The 26,143-nt window shown below is 34.5% G+C and overlaps 1 protein-coding gene across 3 annotated transcripts; it reads left to right on the top strand.

Moving 5' to 3' along the window:
* Positions 1-3,158: 3,158 nt before the first annotated feature.
* On the top strand, positions 3,159-25,933 carry LOC140155383 (uncharacterized). 3 transcript variants are annotated; one of them, XM_072178213.1, is made up of 4 exons: positions 3,159-3,307; positions 3,984-4,123; positions 4,682-4,986; positions 9,416-12,049. In XM_072178213.1, the coding sequence occupies exons 2-4, from the start codon at positions 4,030-4,032 to the stop codon at positions 9,629-9,631; spliced, it is 615 nt and encodes a 204-aa protein (XP_072034314.1). In that variant the 5' UTR covers positions 3,159-3,307; positions 3,984-4,029; the 3' UTR covers positions 9,632-12,049. The 3 variants fall into 3 exon arrangements, with proteins under 3 accessions (XP_072034314.1, XP_072034312.1, XP_072034313.1); XM_072178211.1 differs by lacking the exons at positions 3,984-4,123; positions 4,682-4,986; positions 9,416-12,049 and adding exons at positions 19,527-19,666; positions 20,952-21,259; positions 24,961-25,933 and having other exon boundaries at positions 3,192-3,307; XM_072178212.1 differs by lacking the exons at positions 3,159-3,307; positions 3,984-4,123; positions 4,682-4,986; positions 9,416-12,049 and adding exons at positions 18,931-19,057; positions 19,527-19,666; positions 20,952-21,259; positions 24,961-25,933.
* The last annotated feature ends 210 nt before the right edge of the window (positions 25,934-26,143 follow it).

Genomic DNA, 26,143 nt, shown 5'->3' with positions numbered 1-26,143 from the left:
GCACCCGTGAAATTCAGAGATAAACTGATTAATTCGATAGCTCTGTTGGGGCTTCCTCTTGAAGAATGCATTTAAAACTCACTTATTACCGTTCTGTGATTTACAGCAACATTGTATAACGTTTTTATTGATGTTGGTTCAACTTTTGTATGTCTAATGCATTTATATTTCACAATAAATAAATAAAAATGTATGTATGTAAATTTGTATTTTAGGTGATAAGTTACTAATAAAGATAATAAATTAGGGATGCATACTGGTGTAAAGCTTATATTTCTTCTTCTTTCTTCTTCTTCTTCTTCTTTCCTCTTATTAGTTTTTTTTTCATATTATTTATTTACGTTAAATTAGATTACTAAGGTATCGATAATTAATTGTATGTTTTTATTATTAATTATTTGTTTAGATAACTCCATCAATGCACAATTCAACCGAAATCCAAATAATATGTTTATTAAGTCCATGGTATACCGAAAATACATTTTGTCATTTCGCGATTTAAGTTTGACACAAAATACATGAAATGATGTCTTCCTGAACCAATTGCAAACCATATCTAGAAAGGTCAACTCCTTTTCAAAGTAATGGTTGTGTTTCATATGCTATTTAATTTATTTGAAAAAGAAAAAGAAATATGTGAGAGAAAAAAATGAATAAATAAATAATATTTTTTAAAATAAATGAAACATTTGTTATAAATGTGTCTTTATTCACCGTTTCTTAATATATTAAGTTAGTAGCGTGCCTTTAGTGTTCCTTTCCCCCTAGCCCGTAAACATTTGATGATGTTAACAAAATATAACAGCTTGGTTCAAATATAAAATTAAATTCTTTAAGCCATTCCACTGTAGCCTTTTAAACCCCCCAAACGTGAGTCCAGTTGAGTGGTTTAAAGAATTTAGTTTTATATTTAATTATACCTGGATGAATGACAACCTTCACAAACGTATTACATCTTGGTGTTTTTAATACAAAATATAAACAAAGACGGATATTACACAATGAGTGGGTCGACATATTAGATCAAGTAGAAAACTTACAAATGACTTTTAATTTGGACCTGATCTTAGGCTAATGAGTTACAATGAGTACGCATTAAAGGACTTTAAAGATTGAAAACTTGTAAAATGTTGTGAGCCCAGACGTCACTCAAAAACATGTTTGAACCAATGAAAATCAAAGAAATAAAACGTATAAATGAAGACTGTGGAGGAAGACGTGTCTAAGTGTTCAGAAAATGTTTATATCGATAAAATGGTCAAATCCTTACGTATTTGCATTCATTAGACACAAGAACTGCTATTATAACTTTAAAACAAAATGGTAATGGCGTTTCTAATGGGCTATTCCAGCTAAAATCCACACGACTCCTGTGGAAGATTTTGGAAATATCTTCCATAGGGGGAGTATGTTTTTCAAATGTAATTGGTCAGGGTTAATCATAATGCCCTTCTATTATGGATTTTCCTTTATCTTTCACAACTGGAGTGAGTACTTCAAATAGAAGCTACTCAATAATGTCTATTCTATTCGAAACTAATACTCCCTCCGTGGAAGACTTTAGCTAAATCTTCCACAGGGGTAGCGTGGATCTTAAATGGAATAACCCGGGGAATAACTCAATTCACATCATTTGTTTGAGAATAATGATCTACAAAGTAGGTATACATATTCTTACATATAAATTTGCACTTCTACAACTACAGTCGATTATATCAATTGAAGAAAATTTTGTCCATTAATTTTGAGTGATAATAAAATTAGCAAAATTATCAGGCAAAATTATTGTCCAATTTACTATATGGATAGCATTTGTGTATTCTAACCTTTGTCTAATTATCTTCAATATTGTGAAACATCCAATGTAACTGGAAATGTAACTTCTACACACATTACTTCAGTGCTACTCGTTAAGAGTGCATGTAAACCTCAACTACTACCGTACTTATTTGATTCACAGCAACATTTTATAATGCTTTTGTTTGTTGATTCAACTTTTGTATGTCTTTGCATTTATATTGTTATAAAAAAGTGAATAAAAATATACATCTGTAAATTTGTATTTTAGGTGATAAGATACTAATAAGGTATTAGGAACTCGGGAATGGAACGCCTCAATGTAAAATATATAGCATTGTTATAGGTTTATTAATATTTTAATTAATCACACACGCATGAAATAAATATACTGGGTGTTTCAGCAGAGCTTCTTTTTATTCTTCATTTTCTAGTAGGGATTGTGAGGAGTGATGTAGGAGATGTGTAGGGTGGGATGGGGTGTGTGTGAAGGGTGCGTGTGTGTGACATAATAATAATAATAATAATAATAATAATAATAATAATAATAATAATAATAATAATAATAATAATAATAATAATAATAATAATAATAATAATAATAATAATAATAATAATAATATTTAAAAAAATAAATAATAATAATTCAACTCTGATTCATTATCTTGTTAATAAACCGAGTATAAAAAAATTAAAAAAAGATATGACCAATCAATTACCTTGGAAATGCTTTTTATCCAAAGATCAGGTCACGAAATTTTCAGAATAGTGAAAATTAAGGTTGAGTGTACTGAGACAGAATTTCAATAACATTGGCGGGTTAAACTATACCTGTATAATGATTTGGGTCAATGCTTTCAATAAAATATTTTGCTTATTGACAAAATAATGAATTGATATGTAGGGTCTCATTACAAACTTCATAATAATTAATAACTTACAATAGTTTCATATTAAAATGTGCGTTGAAATATTTTGATTTTAAATGATATTCGTTATTCATACAGTCTCTTCATGGCATTTATGAAGCACTTTAGCAAAACTGTGCCTAAACTTTGACTTTGCAAAATGCAAAAAATATGACCAGTTATACAGTTTAAAATCTTAAAAGAAGATATTTTAAGGGTTTAAAATTAATCCTTTTTACACCTATAACGTAAATAAGATGATCAACTATATTTCGAGTAAAAACCCCTGCTATTTTCGTAAAACAATCTCATAACATGTGTAATTCGGTGTGTGGTAAATATACATTCTGCCATACAGCAAAAGTGTATGGATATACGTACACAAATTGTATTGTTTGACGACGCCCTGTCTTAGTGTGATCGCTAGAAATTAAATGAACTTGAAATTGGTACTATTGACAAAACTTATTCAAGTGTACGATGTGAACTTGACGTTGATGTCAGGAGTGCTTTGTACATACGCCTTGGTAAGGTCACCTTAAGTTGGATTGGGAACCATTCATTATCGGCAACTGGCAAACAAGGGCGGTGAATTAAATAAGGTATGACAATTTTGTTTTTTTAATATGTAATAAAATCGTTAGATTTTCAGACTAACTAACGTGGCAAGACTAATTAATATATCAAAACTTGTTTAATTACATGAAATTGATACTCTAACATTTACAATAATAACTAATTTAGATCATTTTATATTACGTACTTTGTTGTATTGTACCGTGGTCGTATCATAAAATTACGCAGGTGTGATTTCGCGAATTTTATAATTAAAAGAAGAAATAAATAATACGAACAGGAGAAAGAGCAACAAATTTAAGGTTTATATAACCATGTTTCAGATTGGATATCGTAAGTATTTCTTGTACATGCTTATTATTATTAGAAAGCCAACTTGTTTGTTTTATATACTACCGTAAACGTTCGCCTATTGGCACACCTGGATTCCTTTGCCTTGGAGTAAATTCCATGTACAAATAGAGAGCTCCCTCCTCTAAAAATCCCAACAAGAATTAAGGGTATGTGTCCTTATTTGCTGGTGGGATTTGTTTTTAATGGGAGGGCACGTTTAGTTTGTTTCTAAAACCCAGTTATATCAAGGGATCCCACAGCGCCATTAGGCGATCGTTTACGGTATTTTTCTAATATGAAAACATCAAATAATTTTAAGGTTTATACAGATGTCTTTATAATCTAATGCTAAATATTTTTTTCTTTCAGAGTTTACAATATTACATGTAAATCAGCAAGAGAGTAAGAGAGCGCCATGATTCGCTCAGCGGCCCTCTGCCTAATTTTGGCAGCGGCCATTTTGCCTGACCTGGTAGCAGCCCAACAGAACAGCGATTGGAACAGAACAGGTAAACAAACTTAACATAATTGTGCTAATGTGAGGCATTAAGTATATAAATACTGATAAAACAAATTGAAAATCACACGATATGAACTATTGAAACGATTATAACAAAATAATTCAGGGCGGGAGAATACTTTTATCCATGATTGTCTGCAACCAACTTACATGACTTAAGCAAATCTTGGATAATTCGTCCTCTATAGGATACCAGGATTAGGAAAAACTATTCTAAATTCGTTTTTGTAAATCTTCATGATACATGTTTCGATTGTTCAATGCCGGAAGTGGGTAAGTGCAATAGCTGCCCTGTGTAGCTGCCATGTGTAGACGAGTACAATATACTGTGTGTATTTCGCCAAATTCACAGAGCAGCTATTGCACTTACCCATTTCTGGCACTGAGCAGTCGATTTGTGTATTTGCTTGTTAGTGGGGGTGTGTTTGTGACGGGGTGTGTTACTTATTGTGGGTGGGGTGTTTGGGGATAGTGGTGATTGCTCAGATTGATGCAATTTCTTTCTGACAGCATGGTAATAACTCGACTCCGTGTTGTATACTTTCAGGTCTAGAAGATGCAGCTCTTATCGGAATCATAGTAGCAGCCGTGGTGTTGTTCATCATTATCTGCGTAATCGTAGCCGTCTGTTGCTGCTGTTTCATGTGCCCGGGTACATTTGGTTCCTTTGCCTGCTGTGGACCAAGCTATGTGGATGAGCCCCCTTATTTTGAGCCACCGCCAACTTACTATCCACCACAACCACCCCCTGAGCCACAGGCATACCCTCTTGTTTTGTCTCAACCACAACGACCAGACCCAGAACCTGTGTATTATGTAAAACCAGACTACCATCATGAACCTAGACGTGAGGTATGAGACTAAACTTCTTTTGGGTTACTAATATCTTGTATATTACAACGAGGAAGTGTATAAGAATGGAGAGATTTATAAAAAAATCGATAAAGTTCAAAATCAGCTTCAATTTTCAATTCGCCCAAAATCATCACATTACTTCATGCTTTTGTTATGTTTCCTGTTCTGTTTTTATGATTTGCTACAAGTCCAGGCCTTTCTGCAGTAATAGTACTAAATTGATCCATTTTTCTATTTTCTATCACTTTGAACATCGCAAAGAACATACCGTAGTTTGTCAATACTAGCCAAGAGTTTGTTCTAGCCCAGATTTGTAATACTGTTGTGAGAATACCCTGTCTGTATACACATTATGTACTCTGTTGGGTTTATTGGATTTAGGCGAGGGATCTGCATGCTGAGTTAAGCTTCATGCAGTGCAGATTGCCTATATAAACACACACCAAAAAGTAATTGCCCCCCTTAATAAATGAACATTATTCAAAAACGATTGATTAAATGCCAAATTTGAGATATGCAGTCAAAGTAGAATTAATTTCTGCGCATTATGACACCTCATTTGTTGCAATGGTCCGCTGGTCGGCATATTAATGCTGCAATGAGTAAAAGATTTCAAAGTTGCGGCAAAATCCCATTGCCTTATCCATTGAAGATAATCTGTTCAGCTCTCAATTTTTTCTGACCAACAAGGTCCTAAATGGCTTACAACTGCAAGTTGCCATTTTTGTGGTAATGTCATGTTTTAAAGGAGTATTTCGTGATCCTAGCATCCTCTTTTTATGACATTTTCAGTACATATCCACGAAAAAAGCATATTCCCAAAATTTCAGTTGATTCCGATTTTGCGTTTGCGAGTTATGCATGATTATGTCACATACTGAGGTCAGAGGTTATATGAGGTCCACTTGTACGTTCATGTTTGGTTGAAAATACAAAATCTAGTCTCACATGAACAGTTCCAATTCAATTCAGCCAAAGCTGCATTATGGGAACTTTCATGTAATGATGGTGAACAAGGTCACACACTGTGGTCATCAAAGATCATTTGAGGTCAATTTCTAAAATTGACTTAAAGGAGTATTTCGTGATCCTAGCATAGGCTATTTATGTCATTTTTCATTAGATATCCACGAAAAAACATATTCCCAAAATTTCAGTTGATTCCGATTTTGCGTTCGCGAGTTATGCATGATTATGTGTATTACACTGCTCCATAGACAATACGTTGTAATTTCGTTCTGGTGCACGAGAACGAAATTCAAATTTCGCGATATCTTTGCTAAACGAATTAATCTGCAAGAAATATTTTGTACATAAACATTATGTAGCCAGAGTATTCCAGTGATATAAAAATCTCAACTTTTTTTGAGAAAAGGGGGGGGGGGATGAGGCTGTGGATCACGAAATGCCCTTTTAATATGGGATTAAGTAAACAATGACCAGATGTGAATGATGATATTTTCATTGATAATCACGTGTTTTGATCCCTCTAAATTCACGACACAAGAAGAAGAATGCAACGAGAGCCGAAAACATTTCCTTTCATGGATATGGAATACAAGGCAACAAATAGGATTTTGCTACAACTGTCAAATCTTGGGGTACTTTTAATGTGCGCTGCGACATTAATATTAAGATACTTACAACAACTGAGGTGTCATAATGCGCAGAAATAAGTTATGCTTCGACTGCATATCCCAAATGTGACATTCAATCAACCGTTTTGGAATAATGGTCCATCATTAAGGGGGCAAGTACTTTTTGGTATCTGTTTACATGTAGTGCAGGGCATACTGCAGTAGCGGACTGCAGTTACTGTCCATTTTCCTATACGCAATACACAGTGCTCTCACCATTGACGTGTGAGCTCTACAACCAGTGTATGTTAGAGGTATAGGACATTGCCTTGTTAACGTCACTGTGTGAAAACCCCGGGGGTGAAAACTAATCGGCCAATATTTTTTGTACTCTCTGAAATTCTAGAAAATATAGTTTTGTATTATGTCCTAAATTTTTAGCCAATTTAGATGTTTGGAAATATTCGTACTTTTGTGTTTTAGTAAGTAAGGGCACGGTATGGCCTGCATAATACCCTGTGTAAATCGAATACATCTTTTAGTGACTATCACTCATTTTGTGGACTGCTCTCTTCCGAAGGGCATTAAAACTAAACCACTTGACGGATATTTTTTGTACTTGCTGTCCATCAAGAATAATGTATACATTAGATGTAGGCTAAAAACTGAGTAGGTGGGGGCATTTACAAATGGTCGTACTTCCCTGATATGTAAATGACGGATAACAGCAAAAAACCTCCCAAATCTGTCCATAACTTTGGTCAGTGGAGAGAGTCAGGGGATTTCAAGTGGGTGATTATTGATTGGCAAATGACATATTTGGGCATAAGTGCAGCCAACCATATAATGTGGAGGATGGACGAGACTTTATCGATTGATTTTCCAATAACCAGGTTTGAGTAAAAGCAAAGGTCGAATCATGTTTGCTGTGCAGCAAAACTGCACTATGGGTACTCACATGTGAAAACATGTGGTTTAACAAAGTTTTCTATGGTTTATAGAAAGGCCAAAACAACATACAATCCTTTGTAGGGAGAGCGTGGCGCAATGGTTAGGGTACTTGCCTTTGGTGCATGAGGTCCCGGGTTCGATTCCCGGCGGTGGCGATTTGCTGGGATATTGACTTGGAAAAAAAAAAAGTCTGAAATTAATTGGCAACATCTGTAGATTAAGTTTAGACTTCCGCTCTCCCCATGGTTCATTTAGAATTGGGTAAATGAATCATGAAAGTACTCCGTCCTTCGGAGGGGACGTTAAGCCGTCGGTCCCGTGTGCAGAGAGCCATACCTGTACATGTATGTATCTCGCAGTCAGTTTCGAAAAGAGTAGGGTGTTAACCCCTGACTGTTCCCAACCCGTCCCGGTGTTCAAATGGACCCCAATGGAAATAAGCTTCAATAGAGGCTTTCTTGGGTTATCCAGGGTTGTCACAACCCGAACAAATCAAAAAAAAAAAAAAAAAAAAAAAATAAGCAGAAGAGTCATTTATATAGATCATGGTGTAACTAAGCAGAGTAAAGCAGCCTGACGTCTTGTACTTAGGCTATTTTTTATGACATTTTAATAATCAAATAGTTACCAAATTCCTTCTAGAATCATGTGATTTGTGTGCGATTTTGTCATTTTCCAAGAGCATTGTTTCATAAACAAAGTTAGATTCTTTGCTTTGTACAGGATTGCTTTTACCTTATTTTCTTTTTAGCTCTATATCAATGTTGTTTATCGTTTATTAACAACTTCTTTGGGACCAACATGGCTAATGTTTTTGCACATGTACGGGGTGTCTCAGAAAGAACTGTACAGTCGGTCTCAGAAAGAACTGTACCGTCGGAAAAAAATTATTTTGAATTATTGTAATGTCGCAAAGAAACAGAACAGAATAGTATATATGCCTATATGTTATTTGCATATTTTTGTAGTTTCAAAAATTGAAACAAACAATTTGAAAATCATACCTCAGTTTTAATCCATTCCACGAGTCAAAAAGAATGCGCATTGGACCATTACTGTCTAATACCTATAGTGATCAATGCTTGAGGTGCATATGGTTTAATACCACTAAATTATCACAGTTTTCAATGGGAAAATGGCTAATTTTGGGCGGATTTTCTCATCAATATCAGGTGAAACTAGATGATTTAGATGCCAAATTATTAAAACTCAACATAGGTTGACCTGAGACTTGTCTTGTTTTAACGCACGCACAGAAAACACCGTAAACACCTTAAAATGGAAGTGCGACCTCGAAGCTAAAAGTTACAATTAGCTATGGTGAATTGACTAAAAACCGATGCGCGGAGGAATTTGAGTAATATTATAACAAATATGTCATATAGTGAGAGAAAATAAATTATACCATTTCGAAGCATCAAAACCCAAAATGTTCTATTTTGGCTATATAACTTGATCAATTTCATTGATTTTGAAGCAGCCTGTTCAGATGCCACACAAACAAATAGTTCCTCATCTATTAGAGATATACAACCATATATCATTGACTGCTGTGTTGAAACCGTGGGAAGGATTCAAAACGAACTATCATAGTAAATGTTTTATATTTGAAGAACGAAGTAGTCAATTTTTAAAAATCAAAAAGTATATGAAAGCTGTCTTATTATACACTTTAATAAAATAACTAACTAACTAACTAACTAACTAACTAACTAAATAAATAAATAAATAAATAAATAAATAAATAAATAAATAAATAAAAAATCCGACGGTGCAATTCTTTAAGACTCTAAAAGTTCATTTATTTAAACTAACAATAATGTCGACAATGGGGTGCTGTCGATTCCATTAAAAAAAAATATTAACAAGTGGCTATTTGTGTTCATGTTGTATTACAGAGTCAGAGGGTATACATCGTTCGGGACGATTATGACCGCGAGTACCGTGATTATGGTGATGTAGAGCGTCGTGTGGGGATTCGTAGGCCCACCTACCATGATGATCACTACCATCATACCCATAGCCACGAACACGAATACCCTCGTCGCTACTATTCTGACTACCGTGGCCATCGATCATCATACCGCAGGAATGAAGGAAGTCGTTACTATTAAGGACAACAAGGATTACTCACTACCCTGGGGCTTAGGACATGCAGGAGGACGGCTAAATGTTGCAACTACCAATTGACTTGTTGTAATCGTGGTACCATCTTTCACGCTCAATTTACCGATATTTTGAATGTTCCTTTGGTCACATTAAGCTAACAGTTTGTCCCAAAGCTCAAAATTTAATTCGGGTTATTTAAAATTTTTCATAATATCAAATAATATTTGATTCACTACTGCTGGCTTGTATGCTACCCAAAATATATCAGAGCACAGGATCTGTAATCATAGATAGAAAATTTATGATTTGAATTCTGTTTTATGTTATACTGTTTTATGACATACAAGTAAGACACAGTGAAATTTAGGTCTATTGCCATTAGGTATAATACCATTTGGTCTAATTCTTGTTTAGTCTATATTCAATCTGTCTATTACCAGAAAGACTAATTGCCACTTATAGTCTAATAATCATATAGTTTAATGTCCATTTAGTCTAATATTGTTTGGTCTAATAACCAGTATGTCTACTAACCATATAGTCTGATAACTATTTGGTCTAATATTTCTTTAATAACCATTTGGTCTAATAACCATTCGGTCTAATAACCGTTAAGTCTAATACTCGTAAGTAAGTCTAATACCATTTTGTCTATTTATTAATAAACTAAATGCTTGTAAGACTAAATGGTTTGTAGACCAAATGGGTATTATACCAAATGGCTATTAGACCTATTGGTTATAGATCAAAAGGGTATTAGACTAAATGGTTATTAGACTAAATGGTTTTAGACTGATTGGTTGTTAGACTAAATGGTTATCGGACCAAATGGTTATCGGACTAAATGGTTAAAGGACCAAATGGTCAGTGGATATACACCTAATGGGCTTAGACGAAATGGATGTAGACGAGATGGATATTATACCAAATGATATTAGACCAAATGGCAAATCCCCGCAATTTATATCACAGACAACAAACAACTCTCCTTTTGTTATGTTTTCGATTTGTACCATTTAGAGCTGTTTAGGCCATGAGTTTCTTTGAGACAAATCTTTACCTAATGTGGCCTTACCACAGGCCAAGACTGGCCGTGATCATAGAGGTACTGTCAGGTACAGATATAAAAAGTTTAGATTTTAAAAGGACAAATAATTTCATTTAAAACAATTATCGACTTTTTTTACTGCGTTAATCTACACTATAATCTGTTTGAAATCAGGTATTGATTTACAACATCCACACTAAATGATTCGGCAAACCGATTTCAACTTATTTGCTTCCAGCTCCATTTTATTTGACAAAGTCTTAATTATTGGCATTTGTCTTGCCACACAATTCTGTATAAATAACTAGAAGTTAGATGTTGAAGAAGATACGAGGCTACATCCAAGGAGCAATAATATTAATGTAATATATAAATAATGTGTAATATTGTACAATCTTGCAAAAGGCACCATGGCTCTATTAAATACAGATTTAATATTCTAAGTTACACAAATGAAATATAATGGGAATAAAACTATGTTAACCTGGTTTTAAATTATGTTAGTCCGGTTTTATAAAACACACTTCTTTAGGTTTATGAAACATCATTTTATTGTCTTTATTTGTTACACTGTAAACATGTTAAATCGAATTGTTTAGAAAAATAAACACCTACTTGTGTTCCATTGTTAAACTTTTTAAACACTTATAAGTGTTTACCACAGTGAAGGTATATGCAGTTTGAACAACTAAACACTAAATTAAACATTTAAACGCTTGAATAAACACATACAAGTATTTAGATTCTAAAAATATATATGTGTTAATTTTTTTTAAATGATAAAATATATATAAATACTTCGATTTAAAGTGCTGGCGGTATACATTATAATAAATAGAAATATAAAATATTTATGTGATATCGTTATAATACTTAATGGTGTTATAATATTATTTTTGATACTGTATTTGGATATTACATATTTTATATTGTAGTTTTTAGCTGGTGCTGGGTGTAATGAAATAGTATAGCCTATTTGAATGAGAATGCATGTGTGAGGTTGTCTCGATCTGTGTGGGGTGTGTTTGTGGGGTATGGAGTGCGTGAATGGGCGTGTGTGTGACGTTGAATGTGTGGGGATGTGTGTGATTTTAGCTTGGTGGCATGTAGATAAAAATATAGTTATATTATTCGGTATTGCCGAATTTCCATTTTCATCAAATTGTTCGGACATTATGCAAAATTACCACAATCATCAGAATAATTCCACAAAATACTATTTAACGAGAAAGTTGTAACTTAACAACACAACGGTTTCGACTGTTTAAAATATATTTCTGTTTGAAAAATATTTGTATTTGCTTTAAGATACATTTTCTTATTAAAGGCTGTCAAAGGCGAATTGGAAAATAAAATACTTCTGTTTTAGTTAAAACTTGTTGTCTATTTTCTGGTTTTTGAATCCGCCTGTTGTAACAAAATATATATAGTAAATTTAATTTTTGTTGTCATAATGATCAAATACTTAACTACATACCACATACGCTTAGATAGCGAAAACCAATTTGAAAAAACGTTAGAAAAATGCCAGGAGTGTATAATTGTTTGCATTTTTAGCGGGTTGGTGCATATTGTCAACATTTTTAGTGTCAGTTTTGTTATAACAATAACAAAATCACGAGATCTTTTTTCTAATAATCACTTGTTGCTCGAGAAATTGTTCAAAATAATATATTGTACTGAGATGGTAATACGCCTATTAAAACTCCTAACCTATAAGTATTTACAATTTGTTGTTAAAATATTTAAATATAAATAGATTAAAATACTTAATCTATTTTAATGACTAAAGGCTATGTGAGTATTTGGATAAATTTTGGAACTTTAATTTTATAATTAATAAAAATTCCTTTAAAAAAGGAATGGGCGCCCAACTGTTTGGATACTTTTTTTTCTCTTTAAAACAATAATGTAATATTAGCATAGAAAGAAGTCCATTAATTTTGTATTTTAAATAAAGAATATACGCACAACATTTTATCCCGAACATATCAGAAAACAATAATAAAATCAAATCCAAGCAAATTGTTGTTTTATTTCTAAGCTGGGCATACTTTTAAGCAATACAGTTGCGAAGTAAATCTAGCAAGACCGAAATTAGACGCTCTTTGCAAAGTCAAGCCAAACAAGAGAAATGTGTCTGATTGGGGAAGGTGTTCTGACAATCCAAATATAAACTTAGTCCACCTCAAATGACCTGTAACAATTTGTGATTGACATTACTTAATTCACCTCGGATGACTTTGATCTGACATTCAACTTTTTCCAACTTCAACCAATCATATCCATAACAATTTAACTCTTACAACTTCCTGTCAACTCTCTAATTTAAAACTCTAAATTTCTGTCTGTTTGCCTTTTCTGTCTACAGTTTGTTACAATTATTATGATAAGCAAACATTGCTGGGTAGATAACAGGATTTAGTTATTTACTTAATCCAATCATGGGGTAGTATAGCTACAACCTTGGCGAAAAATGTTGCCACACCTGAGCGTTAATTGGCCAACATCCTTCCCCGCTCCCCTATTGCAATGTTGATTTGGACAAAATCGTCATCATTTCTACATTACAGTCTCCCAACATTGGAAAATGGGGGTGGGGGGTGGGGAAGGGGCAAGTGTAATCTGAATGTGCATTTGCAACTATTATACAAAATAGTACGGAACTATCCCATATTTAGCTTCGATTGCGTGCTTTTAACACCAGAACGTGCTGGTGTGGCCCTGGTGTGGCAACGAATTTCCGCCAGAGTTGTAGTAGGCTTACTACCTCCATGATCCAATCATGGCAATAACGTCAATTTTGGTCTTCAGTGTTTTAAAATACAACAATGTAGAACATGTATAATTAATATGCCGTGTTGTTTGCATACAGTTTTCCGCCCAATTGTGCCACCATATTGCAACTTTGGCAATAACCGCTATATAGATTCTATGGTAATTAGCAAACAAAAGCCATCAGTAGAGTCCTCGTTAATTGATCTTATCACTATGGACCACAATAGTCTCATCCCAATGGCATAGTCCAATAACCTCATTTACATAATCATAGTGCAAAATTTGACCTCAAGTTGCAGAGTATGAGTTTGTGTACCCAAATTTTCAAAGGATGAAAGTAGGCCTACAAATGTATTAGGGCTTAAGAACTGTTCCCATGATAGATGAGCATGTTGTGGATCCTAGTGTATGGTCAAATGTCACCGTCTATCGGGTTTCTAAGGCACACGGTAAACTGGTTGAACCCATACAAAGGTCAGGATTTATTTGGTGTTTTTATAAATCCTAATTTTGTATTTTAAACAAAGAATATACGCTCACCATTTTATCCTGTGCATATCAGAAAACAATAATAAAATAAAATCCAAGCAAATTGTGGTTTTATTTCTGAGCTGGGCATAATTTTAGCAAAACAATTGCGAAGTCAATCTAGCAAGAGTGAAATTAGAAGCTTTTCACAAAGAATCACAAAGTCATGCCTATATTTTGGCGCCTCCGTAGAGGGCGCCAAAAAATAAACTACATGTACGCGACTGAATATTCCATATTCCAGCAATGTAATAAATGAATCATAGATATATTTTGGCAGCTCCAGTCAGCGGATTGGAACATGCAAGGTCATGATGTAAGACATTAGGAAAGTCAAAAGGTTTGGAGTCTATGCACTGATTACCTTTAACAAAAAGTGAACAATACAAATAACGAAAAAAATTACCAGGTCAAATTTGTGATGAATATTTTATATACACTGCAAAAATATTTTACTCAACACTGAGTAAAAAGATCACAGCTCAACAGTTGATTAAAAAATACACAACATTGAGGTCATATAGGTCACAACTCAACAAATGAGTAAAATATTACTCAACATTGAGTAATTTTGTACTCATTTGTTGAGTTGTGACCTATATGAGTTCAATGTTGAGTAGTTTTTTACTCAACTGTTGAGCTGCGACCTTTTTTACTCATTGTTGAGTATAATAGTTTTTGCAGTGTACATGTAGATATTACACGGTTCATTATGTTTTGCTTGGTTGCACCTTGCACCTTCGTTAAAACAAGTTACAATTACAATTTTTGACTTAATTAGGCTATTCCATTTAAAATCCACACTACCCCTGTGGAAAATTTAGCTACTAAAGTCTTTCACAGTGGGAGTGTGTGTTTCGAATGGAATAGTCATTTGGATACCTTCCATTTGAAATACTCACTCCAGTTGTGGAAGATATAGGTAAAGCCATAATACAGGGGAGTATGGATTTCAAAATGAATAGCCCTGACCAATTACATTTGAAAAACACACTCCCTCTGTGGCAGATATTTCCAAAATCTTACACAGGGTAGTGTGAATATCAAAATAGCCCATTGTTTAATACAGAATTAAAAGGGCATTTCGTGATCCACAGCCTCATCCCCCCAAAATTTCTCAAAAAAAGTTGAGATTTTTATATCACTGGAAACCTATGGCTACATAATGTTTATATACAAAAAATTTCTTGCAGATTATTTCGTTTAGCAAAGATATCGTGAAATTTGAATTTCGTTCTGGTGCACTAGAACGAAATTACAACACATTGTCTATGGAGCAGTGTAATACACATAATCATTCATAACTCGCAAACGCAAAATCGGAAACAACTGAAATTTTGGGAATAAGCTTTTTTCGTGGATATCTACTGAAAAATGTCATAAAAAGAGTATGCTAGGATCAATAAATACTCCTTTAATTTCGTGACAAAATATAAAATTTTTGTTATTGATATTATATAGTCTAATATTATGTAGTTTGTTCATTTGCGTGTTGTGAGTAATGGATATTAAAACACGCAACCCGTCAACCCTCACACCCCCTGAGGCTCATGCACCTATATAGCTCAACAAACATTCAAACACCCACTCACCCCCGCCAACACGCCCACACAGATATTTATACACGCCGCACATATCCCACACTCCAACACTCGAGCATTGTGAAAAATCTAAATATTTTGCTTTGGACCTCCGAATATCACTCGGGGCTAGGGATATTCTCGGTTCCAAAGGCAAAATGTTCAGATTTTTTTCACAATGTCCGGCAAATAACTGATGCACATGCAGTTATTAACCTCTAACACAAACCACTTAGAAAAACAAATTTCAATTTTTACAATTATTAAAATCTGACTTTTTTCTTCAAGACAAATAAATCTGCACAATTCATAGAATACTAACTCATCGGGGTATTCAAGTTTTGACCATTGTTGCCAACTCTTTCCCATTGAAAGTCTCTTGGCCACCCTTTTATAATATTATGTTTGCGCGCGTCGCTGTTAAAATTGAATGTTAAAAATGGTAATCGTCACGCATACAAAAGGCGCTGTCAATCTCAAACTCAAAAAATACGCTCATTATTACGAAGAGCTGCACTTACCAATCCTTATTTTTGTTGAGGTCAAGACCATCGTAAGTGCTGCGTCTTGCATCCAACCCTCATGGTAAGAACATCGTAAACGGCACTTACGATGGTATTGCATTCAACCCTCATTTAATGCTGTGGGCAAGACCATCATAAGTACTGCACTTACGATGGTGTTGCACCCAACCCTAATTTTTGTTGAGGGCAAGACCATCGTAAGTGTCACTTACGACGATCTTGCATTGAACAGAAATGAAAACAAAAACTAAAATGCACTTGAGATGTATTATTTTAGCACCTGACATTAACTTAAAATACATTTTCAAAGTAAAAAATTCGCCATAATGTCACTTACGATGATCTTGCACTTTGCCCATTTACGAATCAGTTGGGACAAAGTGCTCCTGAAGATTAGATCAAAGGCCTATAATTGAAGACCAAATTAAAAAGACTAGTTTGCGTATGACGTCCTGTCAACCAACCCAAAAATGCCGTACTGCGCAGGTCAGCAACCAATCACGCCACGCCTTAGCCTTGACGTCAGACGCAAACTAGTCTTTTTCATTCGGTCTTCAATTATAATCACTCCGGAATTCAATAAGTGTGAGTTTACCTGTTTGTGTGGTCCTGAAAATAATCCGGTATCTCTTTCTGCCTTTCCTTTGAGTAATTCATATTACTTCCCATTCCAGAAAAATACAGGACTAATATTTTGGATTAAAAAATATTGTCCAGTTTTGCCAAATGAAACATAGCTAAATCCTAATCGTTTAGTTAGTTCTAACTGGCAAAAAAAAAGTAAAATTTTAATAGTTGGTTAATTTTTGGAAACAAGGGACAAAAACATGCGTCTTCAGGGCATTTTAAGTAAGCCTAAAGACTTGTACAAAGACTAACTTCAAGTTATACATCCTAACCTTTGGAAAACGTATTTGCTCATCTTTTTTTATAACCAATTATTAAAAATAACATAAAATATTAAAGGAACACTCTGGCAATCACATCATTATGCCTTATATGTTAGAAAAACAATTATCAATCACGAATCACCGGGTTTTATTTAAAACAAACCCATGTTGACCATAAAAACGAATAAAAAGCAGCCGGCTCTCAACACGCGATATTCAAAATTCCCGCGCCAAAATTACCTGTGGCAATTGACGTCATGATTATTTGTGCTAAATTGTCGTCAGCTTTCATTGTGTTACTGGGTCGTCATTGCCACAGGCAATTTCGGTGTTAATTAAAACCACGTGATTCGTGCTTGCTAATTATAAACAAATCAAAAAAAGTAACTAACCCCCCTTAAATAATGGCCATTATTCAAAAAGGGGCTATTGTATTACAAATCTGTAAAATGCGTTGGAAGCAGAATTTATTTCTGCGCATTTTGATACCTCATTTGATACGATAGCCCAGAAAACAATAAATCACCGGTGAATTTAATGTAGTGAGGTCCAGATTTGAAAGTTGCACTTATATACAAATTTTTACAATACAAAAACACTCAGACATCATTACAAAGATTTCCATCCATTACACTGAATGCAAAATCAATAGAATTTACTGCAACTTTCAAATCTTGGGCTACATTGATTTAAATGTACGCTGTGACGTCAATATTTAGTCAATTGCTACAAATTAGGTGTCAAAATGTGCAAAAATAAATTTTGCTTCCAACGCATTTTAAAGATTTGTAATACAATCACCCGTTTTTGAATAATGGTCATTATTTAAGGGGGGGGGGTTAGTTATTTTTTTGATATGTTTATTTCTAACATATAAGGCATATAAAGTTGTGATTGCCGGACTGTTCCTTTAAAAATGTGAGCCAACTGTTAGCCAATATTTAAGTTTTTGAATGCTTAGACTTGGGCCGAGTGTTAGATCTTGGTGACTACAATTGCAATTAGACTATTTTCCTTAAAATTGCAAAAATATTAAAATTGTACTTTTATTGCTAGTTAGAACTAAATAAAGGACTAGGATTAAGCTATGTTTCATTTAGCAAAACAAGATAATATTTTTTTCTATTCCAAAAAATTAGTGTTGTCATTTTTTTGGGGAATCAGGATCAGGTTAGCAAAAGATCTACCTGGTGGAGCAATAGTGTGGATTTCGTATGAGGTATCACAGATACAGTGTTTGTTGTATGGTAGATTATTGAAAAGGCAACGGAAATGCGTATACCGATACACTGGAATTTTGTTGATTTCAAAAAGGCATTTAACACCATCTGGTTGGCGAGAAGCACTGTAGAAATTGCACGATTCATCAGAGTAGACAAGATTCTGGTTGACCCCATTGAAAGTATGTACAAGCAGATGGCAAGATCACCGAATGGTTTGACTTAATAAACGTTGTGAGACAAGGTTGTCTCATCTCTCCAATTCTATTCAACATATACCTCAAATTTATGATGAAAGATGTCTAAAATATAGGTAGCATAATCCAAATGGACGACATACACATAAACATCACCCGCGATGCTGATAATAAGACCGGCGTGGACCTTATATTCAAAAATGCAACCATTCGCGAAAACTTGCAGGATATGTAGGGTGGATGAAAATAAGCTCTATACGAAATGACAACTTGACAACAAAACCAATGTACAAAGTGGAAGATTTTGTTTTTCTGCGTAGTAATGTGCCTGCGGTCGACATAGATGTAAAAATTAAATGTCAGATTAGTATCCTGAGCATTTAGACGACTAAACAGCACTATCTGGTGGAACCAAGAAATCACAAGGTCATTTGAAATGAGGATTTACAGAGTTCTTATCCTCCCTATTGGCACCAATGGAGCCGGATCTTGGACTTTGCGTAAATCAGGATTCAATTCTACAGAGTTGAATAGGCAAGGTAGTTACGACGAGATTTGACCCACTGTTAATTAGCAGTCTATTTCACCTTGGTAAGGTCACCTTAAGTTATATTTGAAACCATTCATTATCGGCTACTGGCAAACAAGGGCTGTGAATTAAATAAGGTATGACAATTTGCTTTTTAATATGTATTAAAATCGTTAGATTTTCAGACTAACTATTAAATGTAGAAAGATTAATAAATGTATCAAAACTTATACTCTAACATTTACGTTCATTTAGATCATTTTACGTACTTTATTGTATTGTACCGCAGTCGTATCTTATAACTGCGCAGGTGTGATTTATATGTTAAGTACTTCTTCGTGAATTTTATAATTAAAAGTAGAAACAGAAAATACTAACAGGAGAATGAGTGTACACAAAAAAGCAGCAAATTTAAGTTTTGTATAACTATGTTTAAAATTGGTTATCGAGAGTATTTTTCTTGTACATGCTTAATGATGCATATTATAGATCATGATTATTGGAAGACCAACTTGTTCGTTTTTATTATATTATTCTAACATGCCAACATAACGTAATTGTAAGGTTTATAGAGATAATCTAATGCTAATTATTATTTTCTTTCAGAGTTTACAATATTACATGTAAATCAGCAAGAGAGTGAGTGAGCGCCATGATTCGCTCAGCGGCCCTCTGCCTAATTTGGGCAGCGGCCATTTTGCCCGACCTGGCAGAAGCCGGCGTCATAAGTGACTGGAACAAGACAGGTAAACAAACTGAACATAATTGTGCTAATGTAAGGCATTAAGTACATACTGATAAAAAATAAATTGAAAATCACACGATATGAACTATTGAAATGATATCATGATATAACAATATTAATCAGGCAGAGACAATACTTTTATCCATGATTGTCAATGATGTCACAATGGAGTCACAATGGAGTCTTAGGAAATTGATCCTTTATAGGATACCAGGATTAGGAAAAAATATATTCTAAAATTCGTTTTCCATAAATCTTCATGATGCATGTCTCGACTACTCAAGGTACCAGAAGTGAGTAAGTGCAATAGCTACCATGTTGTGTAGCTGCCATGTGTAGATGAGTACAATATACTGTGTGTAAATCGCCAATTTTTCACAGGGCAGCTATTGCATTTCTGGCACTGAGCATTCGATTTGTGTATTTACTTGTTAGTGGGGGTGTGTTTGTAAGGGGGTGTGTTAGGCTGAAAACTGTGTGGGGGTGGGATTGTGGAGGATGCTCAATTGTGGGTGGGTGTATAGGGTAGTGGTGATTGCTCAGATTGATGTAATTTCTTTCTGACAGCATGGTACCAACTCGCCTCTGCCCCAGCAAACCCAAAAACGTTTTAAAAACGTTTTAAATAAGTTATATTTTGGCTTTTGTTTAGGTAAAAACGTTTTAATAACATTAAAATGTCGGGTTATATAAAAGGTAATGATAAGGTTTTAAAACGTTTTGTATGAAAACACACTACAACAATATTTTTAAATGTTTTCAAATAATGTTATTGTAAACTATTTTTGCAAACATTTTTGCCAAATATTGTGTCAATACTTAAACAACATTATGTTAAAATATTTGAACCCAGCAAACACAGAAATGTTCTTAAAATGTTATTTTCAAAACCTTTTAATAACATTTAAATGTCGGGTTATATAAAGGTCATGAAAACGTTTTTAAAACGTTATTGAAAATATTTTGGGCAAACATTTTTCGCAAAATATTTTTTCAACCCCAAAATAACATTTTGTTTAGAATGTTTTGTATCAAGTTTTCAAGAATGTTTTTGGAATGTTATTAAAACGTTTTTATACCCTTTATATAACCCGACATTTAAACGTTTTCTGTAAAACATTTTTGTTTGCTAAGCAGTAGATTATCAAAAAATGTTTTTTAAGGTATGAAAACGTTTTATACTCTTAATATACCCTTTATATAACCCGACATTTAAACGTTTTCTGACAACCTTTTGCGAATGATGTTGAAAACATTTTGTGTTTGCTGGGGCTGTATACTTTCAGTTCTGTACGATGAAGCTCTTATTGCAATCATAGTAGCAACCGTGGTGTTATTCAGCATTATCTGCGCAGTAGTAGCCATCTGTTGCTGTTGCTTCATGTGTCCGGGTAGATTGGGTTCCTTCGACTGCTGTGGACCAAGCTATGTGGATGAGCCCCCTTATTTTGAGCCACCACCACCAACTTACTATCCACCACAACCACCACCTGAGCCACAGGCATACCCTCTTGTTTTGTCTCAACCACAACGACCAGACCCAGAACCTGTGCATTATGTAAAACCAGACTACTATCATGAACCCAGACGTGAGGTATGAGACTAAACTTCTTTTTGGTTGTGTTATATTGCATTTAATTAAGGGTTGACGCGGTATTGTTGGTCGAAGCAGCCAAAATATCGATTTTCAATATCTAAATCAATATATTATTGAAAAATAACACTTTGATGTTTTGCAAAAGTTCATTCTAAAATCATACAATTTGAAAACTTGATTGATTTATTGTTGTTAATGAGTTAATATGTACGTTTTACCAAAGTGTTGTTGTTCCAGCTCTCTTTACAACATAACTCAAGAACCACAAGACCTACAAAAGTATATCTGTGATATTTGAGTTCTTTTACACACTAGCTATAAGGGGTGGTGCAATAATTATGTGTACCCCCGGGGGGGGTGAATTCTCAAAATGGTCTGCCAAAATTGCTTGCCCCCCCCTTTGGCCGTGCCAAAAACCTTTGCCCCCCCTTTCGACGTGCCAAAAAATCTTTTGATGTGCCCCCCCCTGACACATGCAAGATTTTGGGGACCCGAATTTAAAACCTTAAATTTTCTTAACATATAATGCGAGCGCAGCGAGCAGGAAATTTTGCATATTTGAACGTGTTCGTAACGTTTTCCTACGCCTTTTATGGCGTAATATAGAAACAGTGCCCAAAATATCTGTGCCAAAAATTGCTTGCCCCCCCCTTTCGACCTGCCAAAAATTGCTTGACCCCCCTTTCGACCTGCCAAAAAATGCTTGCCCCCCCTTTGGCCTGCCAAAAAATCTCCCCCCCCCCTATAATTCACCACCCCGGGGGTACACATAATTATTGCACCACCCCTAAAATGATCAATGCAATTTTGGCCAAAGCTCACTACCTACCATTCGCAAGATGCTGCGAACTATCAAATCGCACCAGTTTAAAATAGTTGTTAACATTAATCAAACCGAGGAGGTGTAATGTTTGATTTGATTTGATTTGATTTGATTTGATTTGATTTGATTTGATTTTATTCGGTACTCAGAAATTACAATGTTTACATATAAATAGACAATTAACCATAATATAAGATGTACACATTTTTAAAAACAACACATTAAGATGATAAAACATTATAAAACAGCAGAGCACCAAGGATAGCCCAAAAAGCTTTTCAAAAGAAAAGCTTATTTCCATTGGGGTCCTTAAACATATGAGGGGAGGGGGAATGCAAAGAACACTAAAGACAAAAAAATATGAAACACCAACACAAAATATTGCACATGAAGTGAGACCAGCTCACATTAATTAGCTTGACCAGCAAGGTGTTTTTTGACTAAAATTGTGAAAGTGTTGATTTTATTAACTTGCTTGATCCCCTTTGGCAAAGCGTTCCAATGATGAATAGTGGTGTTGTAGAATGTGTGACTAGCTTGACCTTTACAAAGAGGAACAACAAAGTTGTATGGGCTACCCCTGGTACTGTGCCTATGAGCTGCAGATATACGAGTAAAATACAATTTTAAATATTCAGTGGCAAGATTATGAAAAATCTTAAAAGCATGATTTAGTTTAAGCTGAATAACCCGACATATCATTGACTGAAAGCATCCCAACCTTATTCAACTCGTTTTGACCAATGTGGGAACGGGGCCCCAAACCCAAAATATATCTGACAGTCTTATTTTGCATGACTTGAAGTTTATTTTTGTAATGTTGAGAAATTAACGAATACCACGAAGAGCAAGCGTAATCAAAATGACATAAAATTAAGGCCGATGACAGTATCTTGCGGGTTTTCATATTAAGGAAGCCAGCCTGTCTATATAAAAATTGGAGTCTACCGCTGGTCTTCTGAATGACGTTTGCAGCAATAGAATCACCAGACAATGTGTTATCAAGAGTGACACCCAAATACTTGACAGACGTAGAGTTTTCAATAGTCTCACTATTGCATTTGACAGAGAAGTTATCAATAGTATTGAGCTTCCTTTTAGTTCCAAACAGAATGCACTCAGTCTTACCGAGATGAAGGGAAAGTTTGTTATCGATCAACCATTGTCGGCAAGACTCCAATTCTTGACTTAACTTATCAGCAACAATTTTTGGATCTTTATGTGAAACCAGCAAGGCACTGTCATCGGCATATAAAAGAAGTTTGCAATTGACACTGATCGCCATGTCCTTCACGTAACAGAGAAATAAAAGAGGACCAAGTATACTGCCTTGGGGAACTCCGCATGAAATTTCCAGTGGACCAGAATCAACCTGATTGGCATTAACAATTTGACTCCTACCACTCAAATAAGATCTAAACCAATCCACTGAGGAAACACCCATGGCCTCAAGTTTGTTAAGTAGAATGACATGGTTCACAGTGTCGAATGCTTTTTGAAGATCAATTAAAACCATACCAGTAAAATTGCCCCTTGAAGTTTGGTTATGAACATGGTCAGTAAGATGAGTCAAGCAGTTAATATTTTTTCTGACCAACAAAGATCCTAAATGGCCGACAATTGCAAGTTGCCATTTCAGTGGTAAAGTTATATTCAAAATTTCCCTGATTGGGAGGTGTTACCAACAAATGTACCCCTTGGTCTTTTTGGTCACAGAAAACATTGAACTTATTTGTCATGTTTTAATATGGAATTATGTAAACAACGACCACTGATGTGAATAATGACAGTTTTATTGATTATCACATGTTTTGACCAAATTCACGAAACAAGAAGAAGAATCAATGAGAGCCTAAAATAATTCCTTTCATGGACTGAATACAATGCAAAATAGAGGATTTTAAATGTAACTGAATGGGCATTCAATCAACCGTTTTAATAATGGCCATTCATTAAGGAGGAAGTACTTTTTGGTATGTGTTTACATGTAGTGCAGGGGCATCTCTCAAATGATGTGAATATGTGGTGGTCTAGCAAAGTTTTCGATGGTTTATAGAAACCATTATGGACCATTAATGTCTAATACCTATAGTAATCAATGCTGCAGATGCATTTGGTTAAATATCACGAATTATCTATTAATCTATTAATCTATTACACGTTTTTTAATGGGAAAATGGCTAAGTTAGGGTGGAATTTTCACCTGTTCAGAACCCTCACAGTTAAGCACCACCAATATCAGGTGAAACTAGATGATTTAGATGCCAAATGATCAAAACTCAACAAAGGTTGACGACTTTTCTTGTTTTAATCATGTTAACACACAGAACCGTAAACACCTTAAATGGAAGTGCGCCCTCGAAGCTGAAAGTTTAGCTAGGGCTAATATTTAATAAAAACCGATGTGCGGAGGAATTTGGGTAATATTACAGCAAAAATGTAATATAATGAGAGAAAATATATTATTTCGAAGCATCAAAACCCCAAATGTACTTTTTTGGCAAACTTGGTCAATTTTAGTGATTTTAAAGCAGTCTTTTCAGTACCATATATCATTGACTGCTGTATTGAAACCGTGGGAAGGATTCAAAACGAACTATCATAGTAAAGTTTTTATATTTGAAGAACGAAGCAGTCAATTTTTAAAATTCAAAAAGTATATTATCTGATTATACAATTGAATAAATTATACAATTCTGTTTAGGTGAGTAATGAAAATTAAAATAAAATAAATAAAAAATCCGACGGTACTATTCTTTAAGTCTCTAAAAGTTCAATTATTTAAACCTAACAAAAATGTCGACAATGGGGTGCTGTCGACACCATTTAAAAATAATATTAACAAATGGCTATTTGTGTTCATGTTGTATTACAGAGTCAGAGGGTATACATCGTTCGGGACGATTATGACCGCGAGTACCGTGATTATGGTGATGTAGAGCGTCGTGTGGTCATTCGCAGGCCCACCTACCATGATGATCACTACCATCATACCCATAGCCACGAACACGAATACCCTCGTCGCTACTATTCTGACTACCGTGGCCATCGTTCATCATACCGCAGGCATGAACAAAGTCGTTACTATTAAAGACAACAAGGATTACTCACTACCCTGGGGCTTAGGACATGCAGGAGGACGGCTAAATGTTGCAACTACCAATTGACTTGTTGTAATCGTGGTACCATCTTTCGCGCTCATTTTACCAATATTTTGAATGTTCCTTTGGCCACATCATGCTAACAGTTTGTCTCAAAGCTCTTCTGTCCTTCAAAATCTAATTCGGGTTATTTTTAAATTTTCGTATCAAATAATATTTGATTCACTACTGGCTATGCTACCCAAAATATCAGAGCATATCAGTGATCATAGATAGAAAATTTATGATTTGAATTCTGTTTTATGCTACATGCTGTTTTATGACATACAAATAAGACACAGTGAAAAAATTTGTGAAATTTTTTATCGCAGACCAAAAACTTTATTTTAATTTTTTCGATTTTGACAATATTTAGAGCTATTTAGGCCATGAGTTTCTTTGATTTAGGCCCAGATATTTATAGGTGTGACTAACTCGCATCATGGAAGTAGTAGACACTTCCATGCTCGCATGAACTGTCTAATTCGTGCGCGAGTTTTGAGACAAATCTTTACCTAATGTGGCCTTACCCCAGGGCAAAACCGACCGCGATCACAGAGGTACTAGAGAGCTTGCGATTTCCAAACGTATGTTTCAAACGCCCGTGCATCTATTCAAAATCACGCTCATGTGACGGGATTTTGAATAGATGCACGGGCGTTTGATACGTAAAGCAGTATTCAGACTTTTTATTGTACGTAAAATATTGTATGTAACATATCTACGTTGGTTAATCTATTACCATTCTATTTCCAGTAATGTTTAAGTTCTAACGAATGTTTGAGGACGTAAAATCGATAATATATTTCTACTAGATATTATATGTAACATATTATCGATTTTTCGTCATCAAACATTCGTTAGAACTTAAACATTACTGGAAATAGAATGGCAATAATGGCAACGTCTAATACTCGG

This window comes from Amphiura filiformis, chromosome 6 (genome assembly GCF_039555335.1).
Source record: "Amphiura filiformis chromosome 6, Afil_fr2py, whole genome shotgun sequence".
Lineage (NCBI taxonomy): Eukaryota > Metazoa > Echinodermata > Ophiuroidea > Amphilepidida > Amphiuridae > Amphiura > Amphiura filiformis.
The sequence above is the reverse complement of the archived record's forward strand: the minus strand, read 5'-3'. Positions and strand labels throughout refer to the sequence as shown.

Bases quoted from the DNA above. Each gene is read 5' to 3' on its own strand.
- LOC140155383 (XM_072178211.1), top strand. From the start codon at position 19,573: ATGATTCGCTCAGCGGCCCTCTGCCTAATTTGGGCAGCGGCCATTTTG. The intron at 19,667-20,951 runs GTAAACAAACTG...GTATACTTTCAG, and splicing joins AAGTGACTGGAACAAGACAG to TTCTGTACGATGAAGCTCTT. The intron at 21,260-24,960 runs GTATGAGACTAA...GTTGTATTACAG, and splicing joins ATCATGAACCCAGACGTGAG to AGTCAGAGGGTATACATCGT.